At 39.3% G+C, this 26,874-nt stretch overlaps 2 protein-coding genes across 2 annotated transcripts; both read left to right on the top strand.

Annotated features, from left to right (window-relative positions):
* The first annotated feature begins 1,653 nt into the window (after positions 1-1,653).
* RRH (retinal pigment epithelium-derived rhodopsin homolog) lies at positions 1,654-12,991 on the top strand. Its single transcript, XM_009703759.1, has 7 exons — positions 1,654-1,865; positions 6,374-6,564; positions 8,202-8,301; positions 9,016-9,169; positions 9,533-9,701; positions 11,777-11,955; positions 12,886-12,991. The coding sequence occupies exons 1-7, from the start codon at positions 1,760-1,762 to the stop codon at positions 12,989-12,991; spliced, it is 1,005 nt and encodes a 334-aa protein (XP_009702061.1). The 5' UTR covers positions 1,654-1,759.
* Positions 12,992-14,470: 1,479 nt separating this feature from the next.
* On the top strand, positions 14,471-26,546 carry LRIT3 (leucine-rich repeat, immunoglobulin-like and transmembrane domains 3). Its single transcript, XM_009703761.1, has 5 exons — positions 14,471-14,586; positions 15,500-15,978; positions 23,894-24,199; positions 25,453-25,863; positions 25,930-26,546. Exons 1-5 carry the CDS (start codon positions 14,471-14,473, stop codon positions 26,544-26,546), a joined length of 1,929 nt encoding a protein of 642 aa, XP_009702063.1.
* The last annotated feature ends 328 nt before the right edge of the window (positions 26,547-26,874 follow it).

The following is a 26,874-nucleotide window of genomic DNA, read 5'->3' as shown; positions in this document are numbered from 1 at the left end:
GCTACTCGTAAGTCTGGAATCATGTCTGAATAAAAATAGTGATGTTTTGCTTTTCTGAGACATTCAGCATTGCAGGCTCTGACTTCTGTGGAAGCTGCAAGATCTGAGATGCTTTTGAAAATCTTGCCAAAGTTTCAGGGGAGGAAAGCAAAGATACTAAATTATCACCAAGCTTTTATCTTTCGAGGCAGGACTATGGGGCACTAGGGAAGTGCCTTCCTTGCCAAACAGATCATCTTTCCTTCCAGAACCCTCCCACCCTGTTACTGCCTAATCCTCTTCTGACAGGAGAAATACCGGAATAATACAAGTACCCTGAGAACCGTAAGAGTGAGTGTAGATCTGTGGCATTAAAGAAAATGTTTCCTGGTAGAACTGTGACATGTGATAGTTTGTAGTAATGATGACCAAATGTTGTGACTGCACAAGTTTTATATCAAAATTATGTCTTACCTTTAGATTCAAACGGATGAAAGATGCAGGATTTGGATGTTTTGGAAAGCTGAGGAGTGGGAGGGAATGCTCTGTGAGTGTTTCATGGGTTAGAGAAGGGAGAGCTCTTTAGGTATACTTCCTTTCTCTGGGGTGGCTGGATTCCCCAGTACTGCCTGTGGCACTACACCCTTAGTGCTGCTCGGAAGACACAGCCCTAGCCTGGGAGCCTTCTGGAGCTGCCTGTGAACCACACACAACTGAAGAACCACTGGTTGCTCATCCTTGTCACTTTTACACCCAATATGAGTACAAAATTGGAGGCAGATACCGTATGAAGCGGAACTGGTGGGAAACGCCTCCTTTGATTACTTATACTGATACTTGCATATAAGCTCTTTGGGCAAGGGTTTATTGCAGCTAATATTTATGCAGGATTTTGTAAAAGATCTTTACTTTGGTATGCTGCTACCTCATCGCTGAAGGGAAGAAAACATGAGCTTCTGCTACCTGAGGCTTTGGAAAATGCCTAATAATTTTCTGCCCAGTAACATCCTTTGAAAATATGCCTGAAGTATGCTTACGTGTGTGTGTTTGGGAGAGAGAGGGTGTTCAGACTCAAAAGGCATATTCAGCGACCATTTGCTGCAGACCAGGCTCTTTTAGAAATGTAGCAGTTGAGTTTTCTGAAAGTCATGCTTCACTTCAGAAAACACTGGACTGCGTTCTTCTTGTGTCTGTGTCAGCTTGAGACTTTAAATCAAACTAAGAATCTTGAAGAAGTAGGCCTTCAAGGATTTACGGGGATGGACTTTAGAGTAAGCGTATCCTGTTTTTTAAAGAAACTGACATTTGTGTCTTTATGTTGTGCTGCGGTTTTGTGTGTTCGCTGGGATGATGGGAATTAATTCCAAACCAGGCTGATGACCAACTGACCCGAGCCAACTTTTGTTGAGGTTTCCAAAGCATTGCACAAGAGGTTTGAAGGAAAAAGTCTGGGGGCATGTGACAGTTAATCTCTTTAGCAGTAAGAATGAAGTTTAAGCATACTGTCGGAAATGTACTCAGTTCTGTGCTACTCTTTGTTTTAATTAACAATCTCCTGCATAGACTGGGAGTGTAAACTTCTTTGTGCTTTAGTCCAATTAAATCGTGCTTGGAGGCTGTCAGTGGTGGGGGGAACTCCCCCCTACCCCCCTTTTTTTTTTTTTTTAATTGTTTGGTGAGTCCATTGAATAATGAAAGAATTTGCCTGACAGGGTTTTGTTGTGTTTTGTCGTCTTGATGAATTATTGCAGAGGATAGACGACAATCTCTTTTGTCCAAAATGCATTGGAATGCTTCATCCAATTCCTCAGAAAATGACAATGAAGCTCATTCAGCCTTTACACAGACTGAGCACAACATAGTTGCAGCTTACTTAATAACAGCAGGTATGAGCAATGGCAAATTGTGTAACTTTTTAAAATAGAACTGTAGATCTGAACGCTCGTTTTGTATAGTAACAGCAATGATACTTCATTTTGTATTACACAAATGTCTGATGGCTTTTCTCCATGGTTTACTGACAAGTTAGCAATCAGTAGGCAGACTGAAGTGCGCAGAAACATCTGAAGTGTGCAGAAACATCTACATTTTCTGCTCTATATTTGAAGGCAGCATTGTGTCTCGAAAAGTATGATTTGTTGATATGTAATTATAGAAGAGAGTGAGAATTAATTTCTGCCAGCTTGCAAAAGAGATAAAAATAGGGCATAGCTGTCACATCTTGCATTTTTCTGTGATGTGCTTGAAGCTATCTTGAGATTCCTCCTGGGCCACATGTTGATAGTAATATACGTGTAGTCTGAGCATGTGAGAGGGTGTCTGTTAAGGGGATGTAAGGGGAAGGGTTGGAATGTAACTTAGAGGGTGGGAGCTTGTCATTAATCAGAGAAGAGCAGACTCCAGTTGCAGCTGTATTTTTCACTGATGACACATGTTAGAAAAAGCATGCTGGAAGGCTTGACATCATGTTTCTGCCCTGTGACTGCAGTGGCCTTTGGATAAACTTGAATAATTACGGATTTTTTATTTTTTTTTTTCCCCTTGAAAACTTTCTCATTGTTATAACCACAACTGTTTCAGTAATGTTTTTCTGAAGCATTGAGTGCTATAGAAATGAAATATCAACCTGACCAAAAACTGCAACCTAGTGTGTTTAAAAATAGGCTTTCTATAACTTTATTATGGAAAATTAAATCAATTTATAAATACTTTATTCAGAGACCATACCATACATTTTCTATGTTGGAATTAGCTTTTAAAATACTTTAAAATATTCATGTACTTTAGGGTTATATGAAATAGTATTGCTGATGGTCACATTTTATTTAGTGTATCTGTTTGAAGTGGTGAGTATCAAATTGCTGTTCTGTAAAGAGGGTATTTTTGAATGCAAAGGCAATAATTTATTTCAGGTTTTTAGAGAAATTGGTAGAACAGCTACACAGATCAGCAGACTTGTTAAGAAGCTGTAGTGGTGGATGATTGGAAGGCTAGATAAACTCTGCAGTACTACCACACTATTTGCAGGTAACTGGATCTATTAGGTGCTGCAAATATGTATGATACTTGTTATATTTTAATTAAAATGGATTACATTGTATGTAACAAGGTGGTCTTTTCAGATAGTTTGACGACCTGGTGTTAGGGATCAAAGCTATCACAGGTGATCAAAGGGATTAGCTAGAATCAACCCAGCTACTCTTTCTTAATCTTGTATGGAAATTAAATGTCTTTTTTTAAAAAAAAAGTTGAATTATTTTGTGGTTTTTTTTTATTTTGTGTTTTTTTTTCTTCTTATAATTGAGGGAGTCTAGTAAATCTTTCACCTGTAGCTTAGACTTTGCTTTCTTAATGAGAAATGTTTTTGGCAGTAAGGTCTATAACATCTTTGAAGGTATGATTGATTGCTTTGCAAATGCCTTACCACAACAAATGTCACATCTGGAAAATTTCAGCTGTGTTAATAAACAGATGTCTAAGAATAAGAATGAAGTACAGGTACGGTGTTCATCATTATGCTGCTTTTTAAAAGGTTTGAATGCTTCTCTCTTTTGCAAATAATTGCTTTGTTTTCTGAGAAGGATGTAATTGTTAAATATTGCACTCTACAGTGATCAATGTATTAATATTAATGATGACAACAGGGATACTCAAGCTGCAGGAAGCAATACTGCCTCATGGATATCCTTCAGCCTATAATGGTGAAATGCTGTGGTATCATTTTAAAATGCTAACTGGACAAGTAAATTCTGTGTTATACACAGACCTAACCTTCATTGTTTTGCCGCTAGTACCCATGTGTCTTGCTTAACACTGTTAGGGCTTGTATTTGCATTTGGTCTGCCTTTAGTTTTCATTGCTTCCCTGGGAAGAAGGAAAATAAGAAATTCTTCTGCTCTTGATCAGGTCATGAGGTTTTTGTCTTCTACTATTGTCTTACTACCTGTCAACAGGAGAGCTGACGGAACTGGCACTGCGAGTGCTTTTACTATGGTGTTGATTTCAGACCAGATTCCCAGTTCCCTGCTTTTGTTCTTGTTAGGGGCTCACAGCATCAGAGTGTCATTCCTGAAATGTGTGAACATATGAATGTGATAGCTGATGGCATCTACGCGGCTATGCACCTCCAACATCATCTATAACGTAATTTTTATGTACTAAACAGGAGACTTACCCCTGAGAACAGACATGCCTGGTGGTTTTAAAAACAGAATGCAAAGAGAGATAGCCCAGAATTAATTGGAATTTTGCCTCATTTGATTTTAAAATTACTGAATCTGTTAAGAGAGTTTCTGCAATGTAGGAGATTGGTACTGATTAATAAAATGTTGCAGTAAAACTCCTTCTGTGAGTTTCAGATATAATAAAAAAGGTACTAATTTCCTTCTTCCCTTTTTCATATCTGCTGAGTACAGCAGTTCAGATGGTACTTCTGATTTGTGTTTGACTCTAGGAATGTCTGCCTCAGTTTGATTTGCTGGGGCGTGTGCTGGTAATTATAAATCTATGGATGGTGTTCCTCTGTGCTGCCAGTGATGGAGTCCACAGGACTTGCCATGATTTGAAGGCATTTCCATACGCATACCAGTTGAAGTCTTCAAAAATTCAACTGTAGAGCTGAAGTGCTTGAAACTGATTCTTGCCCTCAGGTTTTCTAACCTTCCTGATTCGAGGTTATTGTTTGAACTGCAGCACAGTTGCAGTCTGACTATGAACTGATCTGAGAGATTTTTAACTGTGTGCTGCTGCATTGATAGTGACAGAGGTGGAAGAACATTGTACAATACCTAAAAACCTTATTGCCCTTTCCACATAGGCATGTTGGCTAAAGCTAAACTGTGTGTGTCAGGTTTTTGGTGGAGCCGACAGAGGAGCAGAAATCCCATCAGTGAAGGTGATGAATTGCCAGGGGATTGGAGCAGGATGGACAGTGACTATGAAAGAGGATGAGTCTGCTTTTGGAAGTCCACATTCAGTAGGACAGCCATTCACTCAAACTCCTTACAGAATTACTCCTCAGATCTGTGATGGTGAAAAGCATAATGTTTTGATTCATAGATGAAACTTTTTAAATAAAATAAAAAAATAAAAATTCTGAGGGACTTTTCCATGGATAATGTCTTGTTAGACTTTTACCAAAAAAACATTCCACTATGCACTTGTAATTTAAGGTGCCCAGGCTATACAAATGTCTGTAAGTTTAGGATTTGGTTCAGTGATACTGTAAGAGCTGTGCCAGACTATGAACAACTTACAAATTCCTCTTATTATTTACAGGTTATTTTTTTAATAGCTGTGTTTGCTTGAACATGCTGGAGTTCTCCATTTTATTGATAAGGGCTGTGAGTCTTTCTCTGCTGAGGTGCAAGGAGGAGTTTTTAACTTTATTAGCTCTTTATTAATAGCTGGATTAATAGTGAGTTAGTTAAAGTTTGGAGGATGGGAGTTTGCTCTGGATATCTCTGCAACAGGCTAGAGTCTGAAGAGAAAAAAACCACAACAACCGTCACCCTGTTTTGCGGGAGTGCTGTGTAAACTCAGTCAAGAGCCATGCAGCAGGATCTGGCTAGGAAGGAGGAATAGCAGGAGAAAAGGAGGATCTGGAGGTTTTAATATAGGTCACCAGGATCAGAAAAAGCTTGCTGACGCACAGGGTCCTGAAGAGTGTCCTGGGCACCTCAAAGAGTGTTAAGTCCAAAGCAAATTTCAGAGGGATTGGAGATGAAGAGAGGAGAATGTACATTTTAGCCTTAGTACTGTATTTCTTTATTACAACTCTTTGTCTACTGGCCATTTCTTGTAGTAACCTGAGCCAACTCTGATGCTTGCAAAGAATTGGGACCTCATGAGCAAAGAGAGGAGTTAGTCTGGCTAGGGTAGTGGTAGCAAAGTCAAAACTTCTACATTCATTTTGCCCAGGATTATTGTCTGAATGCACAGTGGAAACTTCCCTGAGAAAGGAGGATCTCAGGTGGTGGCAGGGGCTTTCTGCTAGATCAGGTGCATCACAAGCCCTGCTTTTTTTTTCTTTGCCAGTGACCAACCTGCATTCTTTTTTGCCATCAAAGACAGCACTGTACTCAGTGGCGGGAGTGTTTGAAGTGTAATTCTAGATGCTTTTGAATTTCTGCTATGCTTGTTGTCATTGCATCGGAAGCCCCTGGTTCAGCAAAAGACTCCACTTTTGGTCCTTACTGAATCCGAGTGAAAGTTACTGAATTGGAAAAGCTTTTCCCTCCTTTTCAGGTGTCTGTCCTCTTTGCAAAGTTGTGCTTGACTGAAAATAGAACTCGTTTAGGACTTTAGATGTTACAATAGGCTGCATTTTCTTCTGCATGTATATTACTAGCTGGTGTGTATCTTTTGTAAAGTTTACCTTTTTCTGTTTTTACAGGAGTGATAAGCATTTTCAGTAACATTGTTGTGTTAGGCATCTTTGTTAAGTACAAAGAGCTTCGGACAGCAACCAACACAATTATTATCAACTTGGCTTTTACTGACATTGGTGTTAGTGGCATCGGTTACCCCATGTCCGCTGCCTCAGACCTGCATGGAAGCTGGAAATTTGGATATACTGGATGCCAGGTATTGCAATTCAGTCGGAGAGAAAGTTTTGAGCACTTAAAAGCAAGCTGAGAAATAATTAGTGGCTCTACCTCATATTAGTTCTTTCTAGAGATAAGATGGAGTTGCAAAATTTGACTCGAAGACCTGAAGCTGATGTTCTGTAATGTCAGCAATTTCTGGATATAGGATTTCATACGAATTTCATTCCAAACTTGTATTTATAATCTGGAAACATTAAAGTGTAACCTTATATTTATCAAGTAGAGATTTTAAAATAGCTTTAAGAAAACTTAGGAAATGAAATCCTGAAATGAAGAAAGTTATATTAGCACTTGCACATTTGGTGACTTATTTGATAGTTAAAAGACTTTGGATGTGGCTACTGTTTTGATGATGAGCTTGACAGATGTTAATGAGTTCTGCTTGGCAAATACACATTATTTTGGATGAGACTATTAGGATATCCAAATTGAAAGCCTGCAAGGCTATTGGTCTCCATTAAAGATTTAACCTAGTTTTAATAGCTGTCTATTTTTAAAAATAGACTGGCTGAAAAATTACACTTCCATAGCAGAGAGATGGTGCCCTTTGCTTGCTATGTACTGTGTTTTAAATCTGCTTTTTGAAAAGACTGTTGGGCTTAAGTGTCCGGGAAAATGAATAGTAATGTGAAGGCGTATGCTGAAAATGTGACTTAAGGAAAATATTAGCAACATTATACATTTTGGGCCCTTAGATAATGAATGTTTCTAACAATCTGACATCACTTGCCTGAGCACACAGTTATTTCAAGCTCAAAGTTCGGTCACTGTTTGACAGGAAGCCTCACTTTTAACATTTGGATCTAGACTGGCTTGTAGTGCGTTGATGTGAAATCTCACTACCAATGCTTTGGGAGTTAAGATCACTTGAAGCAGAACTCATGTCAAGCTAAACCAAATGAATTCTGTGAACTGATGTGGCTGACTATCATGTGGTTCTATTATAACCGCTGGTGGCATGTGGTCTGACCCAAGGTGCTCTCTTTCTGGGGTGCCAGTGGTAACACAGCCCTCCCTCCCAGTCATCCTGGTCAGGCTGCCCACGGGCTGACTGGGCAGATGCATTTGGAGCACGTTGGGATCGCAGTGTACATCACTGCGCAGCAGATCTGACACATGTAAAAATGGGGTCTGATGGGTAAGATCAGTGTACCATATCTGTGGAATAAGCGTAGTTATACAATAGAGGAAAGAGTGGCAATTCAGGACCTCACATTTGCTAGAGCCATAACTTTTTTGATGAATCAAATGCTCATCAGGTTTCTTTAACGTACATTGAAAACATTAATTGAACCCTCCCAACCTCCAAACTCTTTATCTCTGAATCTTAAAAGTTACTGATCAAAGTATGGTGTTTGTTTGCTTTTTAGGCTACTGTCTTTAGGGTTTCTGATGTGCACTCAAGCAGGCTGCTTTTGAAATGTTTAATTTTAAATGAGCCAGCTCCAAATTGCCTGCGTTGAATCAGTTCCTTCAGTACCTTGCTTATGGAAGAGAATGCTGGCTAATGTCATGTATCATAGTGCCTTCAATTTGGTCGACAAATTTGTGCTTGTACCTTTGAAAGATTTCTCAGAAAGGGTTTTTTTGTTTGTTTGTTTGTTTTAATTTCAGATCTATGCTGCCTTAAATATCTTTTTTGGGATGGCGAGTATTGGTTTGCTCACTGTTGTTGCAGTTGACCGTTATCTGACAATCTGCAGGCCTGATATAGGTACTGTACTTACAGTGGAAAATCATTCGCTGTTGGGCTTCTATGAAACAAGAGTCTGATTGTATTGTTTTCTCGTGAATGACTCCATTACAGTGCTGGGCATCATTTGAATTTAGGGCATGATCCTACAATACTTGATTAAGTAAGTTACCTAGTTGACATGGATGGTACTGCTTGTGAAAGTGAAAATTTCACAATTAGGCTGTTGCTCTGTTTAGAAATTGTATTTTCATGGCTGTTTCTGGTCTTTGGAGGGCTATATACAGAAGCACATGAAAAACCTGTAGCTCTGGGAGGTTTTGACCTCTTTCAAGCAGGTGTGTGTCTCTAGTGTTGCGTTAACTCTGTAATGGATGTTTTTTCTCTCTTCTCAGTTACAGCTGTGTTAATTCCTCCCTCTGCAATCATGCAAAGATGTGCTTGAATGCACTGTTGCCTAATAGCTTTTTGGCATGGGGTTAGGATCAGGTATTGCCTGTATGCTGTGAGTTGGAATGGGTGATGGTATGTTTAAGTGGCATTAAAGACTGGAAAGCTTGAGATGTCATACAGCGGTATGAAACAGGTATGCTGCAGTGTTCGGCAGTTTAGGCCTTTGAAAGGATTGTTATTAACCTGGTGTGTGCTTGCTGGAAGCCACTTGTCATTCAAGCTCAACACTGGAAAGAAGCAAATGATTGACAATGGTTTGTGATTGTATGTGCTTGACCACAGGAAGAAGAATGACTACCCGTAGCTATGCCACTCTAATCCTTGCTGCTTGGATAAATGCAGTCTTTTGGGCTTCCATGCCTGCTGTAGGCTGGGCTAGCTACGCTCCGGATCCAACTGGAGCAACGTGCACAGTAAATTGGAGGAAAAATGATGTGTAAGATTCCCCTTCACCCTTTCTATTAAATTTGCTATCTTATTGAAGGCTAAGATTATTTAGTTCACCACTATATGAGCGTAACTTCTTCTTTCTGAAGTATGAAGCCTAATGTATAAAACTAATTTTAAAACAATGGAAATAATACAGAGCAAGTCTAGAAAAAACATAGGAATTGAGCCATGCTTGAAAACTGCAAGACTTATAGTTGCTAATAAAAAAATTAAAGCTAAAGAAAATTTTCCTAGTTCTTTAAAAGCTTTTGTTAAAATGTCATAATCAAATCAAAATATCAAATTCTTTGGTAACTTTTCCTGGATGGCTATTTGTAAGTTACTGTGTTTTGTTTTTCTGTCTTATCAGGTCCTTTGTTTCCTACACAATGAGTGTAATTGCTGTTAATTTTGTTGTACCCTTAACAGTCATGCTTTACTGTTATTACAATGTTTCCCGGACAATGAAACAATATGCCAGCAGTAACTGCCTGGAGAGCATCAACGTAGATTGGTCTGACCAAGTAGATGTGACAAAGGTATGGTCAACGAGGGCGCGTTTTGTTTTAAGTATATTCTTTTGTGTTAAAGTCTTGAGGGCAAAGGAACAGTGCAGCCTTTTAAGCGTTTCTGTTTCCAACATTCCCCATTTTCCTTTTGTACTAAATATTAACTGAAATTTAGCCTTGGTGAAAACTCTTGGCTTGATTTATAACACAAGATTCCTTACTTTCGGCCCAATACTCTTCCAGATGAACAGCTACTTTGAAGGCTGGGAACAATGAGAATTGTCCTTGCCTCTGCCCTCTGTCATTACATAGAAATGTACCTCAGAGGTGTTCTAGGAGGAGTTTACTCTTTGTGTCTGCAGAGTCCTTAGGCTTTCTGCTAGGTTCACAGTTCTATCTGATCTGACATTGATTGGTCAACTCTCATTTGAACCCATGGCCTAGAAATGAAAGTGTATTTCCAAGCTCCTGAGCTGTGTGATTGCAATCCCTTCTTCTTTTTAGTCTGTTGAGCTTATCTCTTTCATATGTAAACAGTAGCAAATTTGAGTTATGGCATAAAATGATATATCCTGCCTGGAAGGTTGACATTCTTTTAATGTATAAAAGTCCTTGAGAAAGCTTGAAGTTCACTAGCTCCATTGGTTTTGTGTAAAGATTTGAGTTATGGTTGGGCATGATGAAAAAAGAGAGAATTGGACAGAAGAGTATGTACCTACGCTTTTGAATTACTTATCAATGCAAACTTAACATTCTTTGGAAAACTTTCTCATTGCTAAATCCTGAAAGATGCTATTTTTACCTAAAAAATAATAATTTGAGCATTTTGCTCTTCTGAAGAACTTTCAGAATGCTTGAAACAGAGGATTCAGCTATAAATTTATACTCAACATTTGTGAAGAAAATGCATTATTCCTGTTTTGCGATTTAAGACACTGACTTATATTGGAAAAAAAAATATTGAAGCTTTGGAGTTAAGCAGTATCCTTCTTTAGAATTGGACTGCTTACTTTTTCACAAATTAACAGCTTTAAGCTTTCTACACACCAAACAAACTTCTAACCAAAAGAGTTCTTTCTTTACATTATTATCAACAGGTATTGCGCTTGTATTTAAGTCGGAATCTTTTGTGGGGAGAGTCACTGCTTGTTTATTGGTTATGCTCTAGGACAGCTTACACAAAGTAGCCATTTAATTATTGTTTCTCATCTTCTTCTTCAGTGAAAGACTGAATAAGGGTATAGGTAAATGATCCTAGGAATCCTGTACAAGAGCCCTGCAGTTTTGTTTGGTTTTCCAGTGATTTGTTTTGTCCTCTTCATTAATTTGAGATTTCCATTCCAATTTCCACTACTGATTCATGACCCTGACAGAAGTCTATCCCAGTTGATTACTCTCCAACCCTCCCACTAACCCCAGTTTGTTGCTGTTCAGTTCTAGCTGTGGTGTCGTGTGTTGTGGGGTGTGAGACCCAACATACCCAGATTGTTCTCTGTGACAGGCAGGCAGAGAAGATGTGACTGCTCAGGTATCTCCTCAGTATGATGCTTGAACAAGGCTGTCATACTTCATGAAACCAAGCAGATGTTTCTGAGTTCATTAAGTATATGGACTGAGCCTTTGTGTCCTGGAACCTTTACTTTCTTTTATTTAACTGTACCATAGTTAAGCCTTACGAAACATTTTTATTAACAGTCTTATTAAATGTTTGGCTTAGATTTTTCTCTCTGTTCATATTTATTCTTTGTAATAGAATCCCAGAGTGACATTTTACGGTGGTTGTAATTCACATTTGAAGTCCTCTCTGGCCATTTGAACTTCTGATGGACAGATTTAACATAATCAGTAGTGCTGACTGTGAAGGAAGATTGTATGTAATGAAATAACAGCATGCCAAAATGTATGGCAGTGTGATGTGCTATTAAATCCCCAAAGTGAGATTTTGTTATAAGCTGTCAAAATTTGTCAGGTATGCTTGTTTACATGTTGTTACTTGGTTCTGGATAGCTCTATTTTCACATAGGTGCCTGTGCTTTTGAGGTTAGGTTGTGAGGTCTTCATCTTCCGGTAATACTGGTTATGTGCCTGTTCCTCTTGTTTTACAGATGTCTGTGGTGATGATTGTAATGTTCTTGGTGGCGTGGTCTCCATATTCTATTGTGTGTTTATGGTCTTCCTTTGGAGACCCAAAGAAAATTTCTCCTGCAATGGCCATCATAGCTCCTCTATTTGCAAAATCTTCCACGTTCTATAATCCTTGCATTTATGTCATTGCAAACAAAAAGTAAGTGTTCCTAATTTAGTATCAGTCTACTTCACGATTTTAGCATATCATCTGATTTAGAAGGACACACTGATTGGTGAAGAGATCAAAGGGTAAGCCACTGTTGGTTTACCGAAGTTGACCTTTTGGACAGGAAAGTCTAAAAGAAATTGGTTTGATCATCATCAGAACATACTGAATTGATAAAGATTTTTAAGAACATATTAACAAAGCTTTTGTAAGACCGTTTTGAAAGTTCCTTTGTGGTTTCTCAAAGGGACTTGTTACAGAATTTGGGTTACTTCAGCAGTAGACTGGTTTTAATGACTGTGGCCAACGTGTGGCAGCTTAGTGACGTGTAACTTCTGTAGATTTCCTTGCTTGATTTGGGATGTGTCATATTCTAGCTGACTAGGATGGAATGACACTTTTCGTTAAAGTAAATAAGTTAAGGCGATTCTTCTATTTTGAACAAGCATATCAAATGCTCTAACCAAGCCAGTGCCTCTGACTGAGAACTGGGTTTTGCAAAGAGGCATCCTTCCTTTCTCTACTGCCAGCCTAGAAGCAGAGCCTGTGATCTCTGTCTAGGTGAACTTCTCTGGTCTTGCTTGTGAACTTATCTGATCTTTCTGAGTCAACAAAAAAACATCTTGGTTTTTCCCTATTCTGTAAGTTCATCTTTGTCATGGCTATACCTGGTCCTGGGATAAGCAAAAGCTGCTGTGACCTCTGTTGTAGAAGAGACACTGAACTTAACTGAGTTCTTTCTGTACATGGAAGTGAAAAAGACTCGGGTCCTTTTGAATTCCAAATACACTATTTTTTATTAAGTAGGTTTTACTAAAGTTGAAAACTGTTGTAATACTTAAGGCCAGCTAACCCAGTTTTTCTTAGTATTTGATTCTCCAGCTAACAATCTTTCTGTTCTCCCTTTCTTGTCCTTTGCAGGTTTCGGAGGGCAATCCTGGCAATGGTGCGATGTCAGACAAGACAAGAGATAACTATAAACAATGCCTTGCCCATGAGTGTATCTCAAAGTGCACTGACATCGTAGAACTCATGTCATTTGCCTGCATAAGGAAAGGACTGAAATCTGGGTTGAAGTTATTAATCTTTTGGAAGATTAATCTTTTGGAATAATAATCTGCCCCAACCAGCTGTTTTCTGTTAATCACAGTAATCTTTTTAGATAGGTTAAGAAGACAAAAAGACAAAAACCACTAAGACTTTAGTTTTTGAGACTGAGGTTTATTGGTGCAATATGTCCTTCCCAAACAAAAAAGGCTAGTGAAGTGGTCACTGTGACTCTTACAGGGTGGGACGAGGTGACGCAGGGGCAGGGAGAGACTGAAGCAGGAAGTGCTTAGGTTCAGTGACATAGATTTTGCACCTGTAATTCCTTTCATGAATTATTTTCTCTCAACTTCCCTTGAAAGTTTTCCAGACTTGAAATATTCTGGATTCTCCCTGTGTGAATCTATTTCTATACCAAGTGTCCATGTTGATACGCTTTGCAAAGTTCTGTTTCTGTGAGTGTGTTAGGATATCAAAATATCTAGCCAAACCCTGTAGAAACCTGTTATCAGCTTTTAGAATTTTGAAAGAGTTTCAGGATATTTAATATATTTTTAAAGTTTTGGCTCACACAAACAAATGAATTTGTAGGAAAGACAGCTTTTGTTTTAGTACTATTATGTTTCTAGTGCTTGTGACTGCACAGCAAATCCTGAAAATGAGACAGAATGCTCCCTAAAGCTTGACACTTGGGAGGCACATAAAACTGAGTAAATATTTATGGTCATTTCTCATAATTTCTAAGTCAGTCTCATGGTTATCTAGGTCTGTTGTGTAATTTTCAAAAAATACCTTTGGCAATATGAGCAATGGGTTTATTCAGGATGGAAAAGATGACTGTGTATAGATCTATTTATGAATGGTAGCATATGCAGTCTTGATGATTCTCAGATTTTGAGAATAAATATCTTCCATTATTATGTATGCATGCATCTGAAGTTTGGCTTTGCAGTGCGTAACTTATTTAAAATATACGTGGTTTTTTGGTGAAAACCTGTTTTTACAGGATTTTTTAAAAGCCCTGGAATCTAGGCTTCCTATTAATTTGTAATTTTTAGGATTAAATAAAATGCCATGCAATATCCTCATGCTATACTAGATTTGCTTCAGGAACCTTGAAACACTTTATGGACAGTAACTAATGCAGTGCCTCTTACAAGGAGCAAAGAGATGTTTTATGACATACTAACCCTACAAGCTACGTATTAAAATAGCCTTGAAACATGCTGAGTATGATTTGAAACAGAGTGTGTTCTTCTGACAGAATAAAGAATGAGCTGGTTTAACTGATCCCTTTCAGGATACATTTGAAGGTTAAGCAACTACAGATCTCGGCTAATCTGCTGTAATCTGCTGTTACTAAATGGATGTCTACATTCACATTCGTAGGACACTGCACATGAGTGCCTAGGAATAAAGTTTTCAAATTTTTTCATATACGTTCTGCTGAGAGGAAGCCATGTATCTGTTTATTTACTTCTACCTCCTAATGAGCTTTTTTGAAGAAGTACGTAGTTTTTGTCCTTCACAATGCACTTGCGTTTACCATGGCAGAAGCGATGGCACCGGAACAAGGTATATATTTTATTATTTGTTATACAAGGCGATTTATTGAAGAAATTGGAAATAACATTTTCATACATTGCAAATTACTTCTAGCATAGTTGAAATAAGGCATATTTTACACTGCTGGTGTATGGCTAGCAGTGTTCCTGAATAGGAGCAGATGGTGATTATGGCTTTGTACTTAGCAAATAGCTCCTCTAAATCTTCAGTTTTTGCAGAAGACAATTTCTTTCTGCTCCCATGATTTTGCTACTATTGTAATGTCTTTTCTATTTCTACAGGCTAGTTGTGTACTGTAAGGTGATTCTGGTTTAAATAAATACAGTAGTTTCTCCTTTTTTTAATCTGCAGGAAAATCATAGAACTTTCCTGCAGATGTCAATTTTGGGAGATGCTTTTTGTCATTGCTACTTATTGTGACAACATATCTAGTATAAAACTGCATGAGGAGGAAGTAAAATAGAGGAAGAATAGAGAGAAAAGGGGAGAAAATTAAAGATAGGCTTATTGAGGAGAGGGGAATCTGAATTTTAGCAAAACAGATGGCGTGCAGTTCCCACTTGAGATACATGCATGTATTATTCCTTATACAATGGCTTCTATTTTTCAGTTGTCAATAGAATGATGGACAGAGGATGGTACTTACGTGCTTTAGAATAAAGCAAATCTAGATTTCATGTGAAAGTATCATTGCTATTTTGTATTCTTTTTCTCTTTAGAAACTCTACGTTTGTCTTTTCAAGTTTTAAAAGCATAGAGGACTGTTCTTGATTTGATGTTCTTTATTCTGCTAGTAGTGTTGCAGAAATAGCATTTGCATTGAAGTCTGAAATACAAATTTCTGATAAAGAAATGCTGATGTCTCTTTCTCTTCTGTTTTGTTTTGTTGTGGTTTATTTATTATTTTTTTTTTTGATGCTAGGTCTGTGCTCTGTAATGATCCTGACATGTATGAGATCCCTGTGAACGTTCCTGTGGATACTGTAAAACTTCGTATAGAGAAAACTGTCATACGAAGGATTCCAACTGAAGCCTTTTACTACCTAGTGGATCTCAAATACCTGTGGGTAACTTACAACTGTGTAGCCAACATTGATATCAGCAGTTTCTATAATTTGAAACAGCTGCATGAGCTACGGTTGGATGGTAATCTGCTCTCGACTTTCCCTTGGGAATCGCTGGCAGAGATGCCCAACCTACGGACTCTTGATTTACACAACAATAAAGTGACCAGCATTCCCGCTGATGCTGGCCGATACCTGAGAAACCTCACCTACCTGGACATATCCAGCAATAAGCTAACCACCTTGCCGTCAGACTTGATGGACATTTGGCCCCCCTTCTCAGAGGCTGTCCTGTCCAAGAACACAGACATTCTGGCGACCCAGAGAGTCATTTTGGGTATGTTAAACAGCCAGTCTCATTCCTTATTAAAATGTACCTAAATGTTAAGTTGCAAGTGAGACCAGGTAGGGGACCAGCCTGGGAATCAGGAGAGTGGGTTTTAACCAGGTCAGTCTTCTGGTTTGTTCTGTGATTATTTATTTTCTGTTGGTGACAGAAAACTATAAAATGAAGATAGTGGCCTCCAGGAATGTTGTTATCTCAAGGTTATAAAACTGAAGTAAAATCTGTGAGATTCCAGTCTACTGGAATACAGGCCGTATGGATCATTCCATATCCATATAAATGCAAGACTTCCAAAAATTGTGTTTCTGATGACATTCTCCTCATCACTGTACATGGTTGCATCTGCAAGCACGTCCGTTTGCAACTGTTTTTTCCAGTGACTCACAAGCCAAACAAGTAGCTAGAGTTGATGCTCGTATGAAGCCTGTCCTGAGACACAATCCTGCAGATAGTGTTGCTGGCTTAAAAGAGGGCAGCTCTGCTCTCCCCAGGATTCCCATTGACCTTGCATTGCTCTAAAGCTGACTGATTATCGTGAAGTCTTTCCCAGTTTACATGTTGAATATGAGAGAGAGAACAGAAATCTGATCCCTACAACTTCACAGTACTTTTTATAGTATTTAAAAATAGTTTGGCCAGGCTCTGATTTTTTTCATTATTTTATTCCATCTCTAATATACTATCACATCAGTTCCGTTTGTGATTTAGTGCTTTATCTTACACTTTCTTTCCACTTCCTAGTCTTGCAGGTAATCCATTTCTCTTCTGCAGCCTTAGAACGTGTCTGGGGCGGCTCTATCAATAGCATTCTCTTTGGTCGCTCTTTATGTATAAGTGCATGTTTTGATGTTTTTGTAGTGTAGGGTAGCTTGTGGAAGGGAGGAAATCCAGCTGGCTCTCTCTACTGCAGTAGTTCTAGCTTAATAAACGCAAACAGGCTGAACAAGTTCCTCACATGAATGGTAACTGTAGGTTTGCAGCATTAATAGCATCTGTGTTTATTCAGGATTAAAAAAAAAAAGAAAAAGCTGTGAGAGTAAGTCCCGCTCAGGACCCCTTTCCCTGTCCACACACTGAAGACTACAGGAGACAGTAAAGCAGAAGCTGACTGTGCTAGACCTAATCCTCCTGATGATCTCATGTGGGAGTCCCAGAGGTCATTTGGTTTCCTTGTCTTACATAGCCCTCACCACTTAAACGAAAGAAAGAAACAAACAAAAAAACAAACCAAAAATCAAACACCAAAACCGCACACACTCTTCTCTCCTTCCCTCTGGCAATCATCTGCAGGCTTTGTTGGTGCAGGCACTTTGCCAGCTTCCTCTAGTCCTGGCAAACCCTCTGGTGCCAGCATTGGGCTTTCTAGAGACTTAGGATGTGACCTTTGGATCATTTTCATTTATGAACTACAGCTGGGTTTGAACACAGATCTCCAGAAGGGAACACACGCTGGGTTCAAACAGCGCCTTGCTGCTTTTTTTTTTTTTTTAATGTTACGTGCTAAGGGAGGCTCTGTGCAGTCATAGATTTGGATTTGAGAATGCAAAATGCCAGGTAGTGTTTTCATTGTGTTGTGTTGAGTGAATCTACCTTAGGTAAGCTGTGAATAATCAACTGAATTTTCTTTTATTGACATCATAGCTGCCTGATGGGTATATCCCAATGCAGACAGACAGTGCTTGCTATATAAGAAACTCTATAGTGAGTAAGAAAACATCCCATTCCTCTGGAGAGTAGAAAGTGCAGTCGTCTTTATGTCATGGGTTATTTTGACAAGATTAGTCTCCACTAAGTGTAGTTTTTTTATCTGTGTTACTGGAGCTTGTGAAGTTGTAGTTATGCCACTCACACTCACTGCTCATCCTTAGGTTGCTGTTGATGGACTGCTATAAAGCATTTGTTTTTCAGGAATGAAGGGCTGATAGAAACTATCAGGCTAGAAAGATGACCTAGGAGTTGAGATGTCTCTAACACTCCAGCCATAGGAGATGTCGGCTTGGAATGACAGGAGGAAGATGTGCTCTGTGGCATTGCTTCCTCTCTGACACCCCTCCTGTCTCTACTGGGATTGCTGGAGCCTGAGGGAGGAGAAATGTATCCCATAGATACTCTCCTCCTCCTCTGAGGTGGAGATAAGGATCACAGAGGTATGTGGTCAAGAAGGATTTTGAAAAGGCCTCTAGCCTGCTGGGATGCAGATCCAGATGAACTGAACCATTCTGGTTAAGTCAGTGCTGTTCTTAAAGCCTGCAGCCAGACCATTCTGGGACCTTCTCTAGTAACCTCCTCCAGTGCTTGTCTATCAGCATAGTGAGAAAGTTTATCTTAATATCCAACCTCAATCTCCCTTACTGCAAACTAAGCTCATTACCTCTTGTCCTACATGAGATGGACATACAGAAAAACTAATTACCATCTTTTACAGTAACCTTTCAAACATTTTCATTCCCTGTTTGCCACTTTAACACCATTTCTTTCACCAGTTGCTTATAGGATGTGAGGTGGTGGGGTTTTTTTCATTTTCTAGCATAGTTACTAGTTCCTTTTGGACTCCTTTGGGTTTTCAAAAAACAGGTTTCTCTTGAAGTGTGATGCCCACAATTGCATGCTTTGATGCTCAAGAGTGTCCTCTTTGCTCCAGCTGTGCGAGCATTCAGCCTGACCTATGTGCCTACATGGAATGGGAACTGCAGCCAGAGCTCTGCTAGAAGCTGGAACCCAGACCAAATAAATGCTGGTTTTGTCTAATCAGGAAAACAGCAGTCAGATTCTACGAAGTGTAAGCAATTATGGCTTGAACTGGCTTCTCTCCTAGTTCTGGCAAAATAAGATTGTCCCTTGTGTTTAATTAACAAGATCAACAACAGCATAAGCCCCAAACTCAAATGTGCGTGCATATGTATTTTTTAACACTAGGAGGCAATTTGATCTTCAGAGTCTTGACTGAGCATCAAGAAGGTTACATGTAAGAGAAAGTTCAGGTTCCCCGTGTTTACTTCAAGGACTCTTGGAGGAGCCACAGACTACTTTTGCCAGGAGACTGGCAGGTTAGCATCTCCTTATTCCAATTCATAATCTCTGTACTTAGGAGTTTGGGGGGTTTTATTACCTCCCACTGTATGATGTTGCCCTGCATGGACAGTATGCTAAATGAAAGAGGGTCAGGGAATGATTCCTGACCCTACGGCCAAATGGCTCACTCTGGCTCTCATCCACACAGTTTAGGGCCAGCTCTCTTTAAAGCTAACTGGCTGTTCCACACTTTGTAAGGTTTAGCCCTTGGTTTTCTGTGGGCTATATGGGATGCTGCAGTGAGTCTAAAATGTGACTGTGTGGGTGGGAGTGGTTTTTTTTTCAGTTCAAACTGGCTGAAGTATGTGAGAGTTGTAATGCAACCTGTAGAATCGTGCTTTTGTAACATAAAATAGCAAGGGTATGTTGTATACCTGATGGGCTGATAGGCACGCAGGATAGTTTGGAGGTGCAAAGCCTGCTGCGCTCATGTTGGGGGCAAGAACAGGATAGAGCAAGCCGTCCTTGGTGTGGTCTCATCCATAAGCCTTTCAGGGAGCAATCCCTGGACTGCGAACCATCCCTGGAGCCGCGTCTGGCTTTGTCTTGGAGAGTGCGCTTTGGAACAGTTCAAAACAAAGCTGTGGAGCGAGCTGACAATTATTGAGGGACCAGTGTGTGAATTCATCTGGCCCTCTCTTGATTACCTCTGGAGCTATAGCCTAATACTTTCATCCAAATCACAGTTAAGTTTCAGCATTGGCTGCTGTACAGAGATTGAAATTTCTGGCATGAATGATGGCAATAGCATTTTCCATATGGAAAATTACATCTAGTGAGTCACTGAGAGAAACAGAGGAATCCAGTATTTGGTAGAGTGGCAGTTAGATGAGATCTTGCCTCTGTTGCACATAGAGGTGCCAAAAATTTGAAATGCTGCAGGTCCATCAGGCTCCCAGCTGTTATGCTAGGCTATTGGGTACGTGCCGCTTTTCCTGAAACTACTGCCTAGCAATTACTGTGTATAGGAAACATTGGGACACAGTGCAGGAAGTGGGCTTTACTGCTTAGAACCATGGATCAAAAATTTTGTAGCTTCAGTTGGAAGAGAGCCTTGGGTAGGTTGGCTCAAGCTGTGGTAAATATTTCCATCTGCCCAAAACTTGAATATTTCATACACTGCCATTTTACAGCAACTGCAAAGCAGTATATTATACAAGTTATGGTCTGAGACTGGTTACTGATTTACAAAGGAAATTTTGCTCGTAGCTATTTCAAATGCTAAAGTCCATATTGACATGGCATGGGGAAACCCTGCTTACTGAGAGGACTGCAAAAATGTGCATGCACAGATACACATATACATATATTTGCCATTGTACATGCAAGCATACATAAAAATGTGTGAGAGTAAATTTAAAATATGGTAAATCTAGAGTAAAGAAAGGGTTTTGGAGCAATTTATAATCCATATTTAATGTTAAAATACACTGCAATGGTATATTATAATGCATAAATATTTATCAGCATTTGTTTTGCCTTGGTTAGTATTTCTTTCTCAGGTCAACAAGCTGCCTTAATATTTCTACAAAAGAATCCAGCATTTATAAGGACTTGGTGTTCCATCAGATACACGTCATTATTTTATCATTATTTTATCATTATTTTTATTTTCTAGTCTTAGGAAATTATTTTCCTGAGGGGATTCCATCTCATTGCTTTCTTAAAGCTCCCCATTTTTTCCAGTTTCTTAATTTTTTAAAACTTTTTTTTTTAACGTTTTCTTTATCGTTTCGTGTGTTTGTTCTCACTTTTACCATCTTGTAAACACAAGCTGTTAAATTTTGGAATGCCCTTTGTAATTTGGAAACTAGGTTTACATTCCTGTTTCTGTTCTTTTCGAGAGCTAACCGAAGTATAATCAAATTCATTGTTTTATCCTTGCTTGCAACTCATTAGTGCTTTCATCTTTTCATTTTGGGAATTCGCATGACTTGGTGACTTACAATGGCTGTGCAAGTTTACTAAAAATAACGTGAATACTATCAGATATTGGCAAGACACAGATAAGTAGAAGGGATGAGCCATGGAGGCAAGGGAGGAACTCCTGTAGCTGTATATGTTGTATCTATTTATATAAGTCCTGCTTCTTTACCCAGTTCAACTGAGAAGCATGATGGATGGGGGAGATGAGGTGAATAACTGAAATAACTCTTTCTTTGCACTAAAGCACAGAAGTACAGAGTCTTCTGGGACTACAGCTTGCTTCTGAAGCTGAAACCAGGCCTTCAGAATGATCTGAGATGGTCAAACTTGTGTCCAAGACTGGACTAAATAACCATCCAGCCTAAGGACTGTCCATCTTTGCTTCATCACTCCTTCTGTTTTGTCAATTTCTGATACTTATTGTAAGAACTTTGGGTCATCTCTGGGACACTGGGAGAGTATGAGTGCCATGTATTTACATATTAGGAAGAATTTCTTCTCTGAAAGGGTTGTCAGGCACTGGCACAGGCTGTCCAGGGAAGTGGTGGAGTCCCCATCCCTGGAGGTATTTAAAAGACGTGTAGGCGTGGTGCTTAGGGATGTGGTTTAGTGGTGGGCTTGGCACTGTTAGGTTAGTGGTTGGACTCAGTGATCTTACAGGTCTTTTCCAACCTAAATGATTCTATTCTATTTGAGAGGCCTTTGAGCACTGCTAGTAGTATTAGAAACAATAATAAAACCCATCCTTTCCTGCAGTAAAGCTTGTAGGATGCAGAAAAGTCACAGAAGAAATATTTTTGGTAGCATTCAATGTAAGGGAGAATCTGCTGCCTGGTATGTGGGATGGGAGCCCTATTGATGCTGCAGATCTCTCCTAATTAATGCTCTGGACCCAGACTTTCTGCTCTGCTGCCTGCTTGTACCACAGCTGCCCCATGCTTCTGTCCTCTTGCTCGCACAGACACCATGCTGGGAGTTCACACGCATTTTAGCAGCATTTGTCATGAGGGAAATCTGGCAGTTGAGTCCTTGTTTCAAGGGGATCTTATACCTTAGGGGAATTTAATTTTCAAATGCTCATATAGTTTCTTTCTTAACATAGTGAGGAAAATTGACCCCTTGTAAGCAAGTGGGAATGGAAAAAACCCCCAACCAAACAGGAATATTGTCTCTACCTGTCTCTAACTACAAACTGAAGCTTCCCTAATTTAAAAGATGAGCACAAATACTTACGTACATGTGCTTGATTGAGCAGAATTTTTGCGATCACAAACAGTTTATGTACCTAGACATACGGAAAACATTTGGATGGTATCTCCTTTGCTTGTGAATATATGTGTGAAGTTCACAGGAAAAAAAATTCTGTTTTGGAGATTTTTTTTTTTTTTTTTTTAAAGAAAAGCAGTTACTGATACAGTTTCCTTGATTTCTCCTTCTCTGTTTCAGCAGGCAATAAGTAGTGAATAGATGTAAAATCTCTTGTGCCTGGAAGGGGTGAAATTGGATTGTGATGTCAAAGTCATGGAATCTCTTCAGGTCAAGTCTTGTTTTAAAGAGTGGGGATTAATTGGGGTTTACCACAGTTTTAACCAATCACTACCATTGTGCTTAAAATAACCTAATCTTGGTCAGGCGATAAAAGGAACCAGTAGTTAATTATTCGTGTATTCTTTCGTCTACAGGTTTCTTCCAGAACAAAAAGCAGAATTTTTCCTTTAGCTGTTTTGATAATTCCTAAAAATACACACTGAATAATATTAGCAGGTGTTTCAGATTTTTTTTCTTTTAATTTTGGTTTAATTAATATGACTTGTCTGTTGCCCTAATCAGTGAATTCAGTAGTGAGGGGTTCTTGCATACCATCCCTCGTTTCAGACTGTAAATTCTGTTTATTGCTAATACTCCAACAAAAAAAAAAAGAAAAAGGTACGTCCAAAAGTACAAGTGAGAAAATACTTGAACTCGTGAGTGATATGCTGGTGATGTTTTACCTGCTGAAGCTGCTGTTGCTGTATGACGGTCAACATAGCGGAGTAATCAATACCAGCTGATTTAGACTTGTATTCCTCAGAAATGGCTACTCTCTTTCACCACAGTAAGTTCACCAAGAGGGAGAAGCCTCTCATTCGAAGACTTTGGAATCAAGAAGCAAATGTTACAGTCTCTAACAGAAGAGGAGAGATAGTGTTCTTGTAAAAATATTGTAGTCATCAGGTTTTTTCAGGGTCCTTCCCATTTTCTACTCTTCTGTTATTCTTTTGGAATGTATTTCAGAGCTTGTCCTAAATTGAAGCCTGATTTCTAAGAATATTGATATAGTTCAGAGCCAGATAAGAATTTTCTTGGCCTAAAGCTTTTTCTCCTTAGCCTTTATCCTTTTTTCAAGGGGCAGGGATGTTGGTGTAAGCTCTAAACCCTTCAATCATTATGTTCTCTGCAAGTATTGAAAAAAGGGTCTGAGAAGATCGAACTGTAAGGGCCCAAAGGACTAAGCAGAGGAGGGTGACAGGATGCAATAGCCCTGAGAAGCTGTCTTTCCAGAAGGCACAGGCAGGTGAAAATGTATCATCAGTCTTAAGACATCTTTTCAAAGTGTTTTTTCCTAGATAAATAGCAAAGTTAAGCAAAGGTAGTGCTGCTGTATTACTGTGCTCCTGTAAACTTCTGTGAAGAAAAAGTTTAGCTTAATAAACGTTCATACTGTTCTTTCTCACCTCTGCAAAAACTCCCCCACCAATCAGCTGAACAAAAAAGACAAATTGAAAGAGAAAAAATTAACTCAGAATATGTCCACAGTTCTCCTTGATCGGTCCTTGGTGGTAGTCATGCGTCATACTGTAATCACAATACCATATATTGCCTGACAACATTTTTTTTTTTTCTTTCTTCTCTTCCCTCCCTGCTTCAGGTTTGCAGGACAACCCATGGTTTTGTGACTGTCGCATTTCAAAGCTTATTGAATTTTCCAAAATTGTGGACAACTCAGTTGTACTTCTTGATCCATTGGTTTCATGTAGTGGACCTGAGAGCCTGGCAGGAATCTTGTTCCAGAGAGCTGAGTTAGAGCAGTGTCTTAAACCATCTGTGATGACATCAGCGACAAAAATCACTTCCCCGCTGGGAAGCAACGTTCTGCTACGCTGCGATGCGACTGGGTACCCAACACCGCAGCTTACTTGGACTAGGTCAGACAATATACCAGTGAACTATACAGGTATAATTGCTCTTTTATAGGAAGTGGGAGAGCCTGAAATTCTTGGGTTGCTTGTGCTTTGAGATCATTATAATGAGTAACAATGGACCAAGTATTGCACCAGGCTGGCAATTGTATCCGTGTAACAGCTGTTATGGAATTCTTTGCCTAGGTCTTGGTCTAAACAGATCCAACAGACTGTTCTGATTCTGGATGTGGTCTGTAATAAGAACAATGTGCATGGAGGGGGGAAATGGATGAAGTGGGGAAGGATAAAGGAAAATGGAGGTTGGGATAGTTGAGCCCTAGCTCAGAGGCTGAAAAGCAGAAAAGAGAATTTGTTACTGGAATCTCCATTTTGGTTCAAAATACTCATGTTAAAAAAAATCTAGTGAGGCCGTAACTGAGCCACTTAAATCTCAGTGTTGTAAACTCAGGACTTTCCAAAATCATATTTTCTATGTTATTTGCAAATGTTTGTTGTTTATTTGCAACACCCATCTTGAGTGCTAAAGAGGCTGTGATTGTCTGATATCATTCTAGCTGCTATGATAGATATTTATGCAGTAACTTAAATATCATAGAATTATAGAATGGTCTGGTTAGGAAGGAACCTTAAAGATGATCTAGTTCCAACCCCCCTGTCCTGGGCAGGGACACCTTCCACCAGACCAGGTTGCTCACAGCCCCATCCAACCTGGCCTTGAACACTTCCAGGGATGGGGCAGCCACAGCTTCTCTGGGCAACCTCTGCCACGGCCTCACCACCCTCACCGGGAAGAATTATAAGAAATAAAAAAAATATTTCTTGCTAATGCCAAGTAGGTAGCAGTTATCTTAAAACATAGGACTGAAGAAGGTAATAGTCCAAAGTACTGAAATATCTTAAGACAAAGGTAATTTCCAAAAATGTTTTAAATGGCTAGTGTGTTCAGTGTCACTTGAAGTCAGTGAGACTTGTATTTCCTAGTCACTTAGCAGCTTTAAGACATTTGATTTATCTTTATGTGGTTTTTTTTTACTTAGTGAAACTGTGAATTATATTGTAATTCCTCCAGACATTCAATTCCATTTTGAACCAAGCTGAGGACTTTTCTGCAATAATATAATACAGCAGGGAGTTCCATAGTTTGGGGGGGGGGATTGGTTTTTGTTTTTGTTTAAAGTTTAACACGTGACTCCTTCTGGCAGAAATAATGGAAAAAGTAGTCTAATAATGTTTAGTTTCTCTTAGGTCCCTTTTATAATGTTTTATTCTTTGCATCTTCCTGTAGTAATTCAAGAAACACCTGGAGAGGGTGTGAGATGGTCCATAATAAGCTTGACAGGGATTTCATACAAAGACGCAGGACAATACAGATGTAAAGCCACGAACTTTTCTGCTGTTACTGTCACAGTCGTTGGTGTAGTTACTACTACTGTGTCACCACAGAAGTATGGAAGGAAGCAAGAGGCGGAGAGACAGAATACCACTCGGGAGGAATCCAAGCAGGAACGTGAGAGGACGAGGACAACCACACCTCTTCCCACCACACCAACCACGACAGCACTGGTTAGCACTGACAGATCAACGAGCGTCAGGTTTACTGACAAGAAACAATCCAGGCCCATGTTCGATGGAAAGAAAAATTCAAAGGCAGTGACAAATGGAAGCAAAAAGCAGACTGGGGAGCTAAGCAAGAAAGGTGAGGAGACAAAGCAGACTGAGGAGACAAGCAAGAAAGGTGAGGAGACTTCATTGAATACAGCAGATATGGCTGAGCAAAATGTTACTGTAAAGAACCTAAGAGTGATCAGTGAAACTGATGAAAGAGTGACCTTAACTTGGAAAACTGTCAATGCGACAAGCAACTCTGCAGTGACTGTGTTATACTCAAAGTATGGTGAGAAAGATATGTTGCCTCTGAGCACTGATTCTAGCAAAAACAAAGTCACAATTGATGGTTTGCAACCTAGTACTCAATATATGGCATGTGTCTCACCCAAAGGATTGCCACCTACAAAAGAGCAGTGCATTATTTTCTCCACTGATAGGTTAAATGATGAAAGCAGCTCTCAGTTTTCTATTCTGATATTGGCCAGCAGTGCAGCATGTGTGGTTGTTTTACCTTTGATATTTTTCTTACTCTACAAAGTTTTAAAACTTCACGTGAAACCAAAAACTGCAAAGGAAGCTGACCTTGCAAAAGAGACCTATGTGAAATTTGAAACACTATCTCTGAAGCCTCGAACAGTGAATGCAGGAGAGCAGCTCTGGGCACGAAGGTACACAGATGAGTCGGAAAGACTTCTCCTTTGTTCTAGGGCAAGCATGGATTCTCAAATGACCTTCAAAAGCGAGGGCTCTAGATCTGAGTATCTGTGTTGAACATGGGTGAGGGTGGAGGAGTTGGAATATACAATAGGTAAAAATTAATCCAAAATGATGATACTGCATCTGGAAGCAGGTTGGTGCTAGGTGGTGGTCAGACTATATTATCTGATGTAATGCAGTCTACTGGATGGGTAGGGCGGTGGGTAGGAGGGAGAATAGAACAATGTTGCCTGTTTATTTTCTTTTTTTTATGTTTGTTGCTTTGGATGTGAAGGAATTATATTCTTCAGAAGATAAATACAACATGACATGGTTGCCTGGCTAAAGATCTCCTATTTTTTGTTTTCATTAAACCATCATTCTGTCGTCTTTTCTCTTGTTT

The sequence above is a fragment of the Cariama cristata genome, unplaced genomic scaffold (genome assembly GCF_000690535.1).
Source record: "Cariama cristata isolate BGI_N322 unplaced genomic scaffold, ASM69053v1 scaffold2057, whole genome shotgun sequence".
Classification (NCBI taxonomy): domain Eukaryota; kingdom Metazoa; phylum Chordata; class Aves; order Cariamiformes; family Cariamidae; genus Cariama; species Cariama cristata.
The sequence above is the reverse complement of the archived record's forward strand: the minus strand, read 5'-3'. Positions and strand labels throughout refer to the sequence as shown.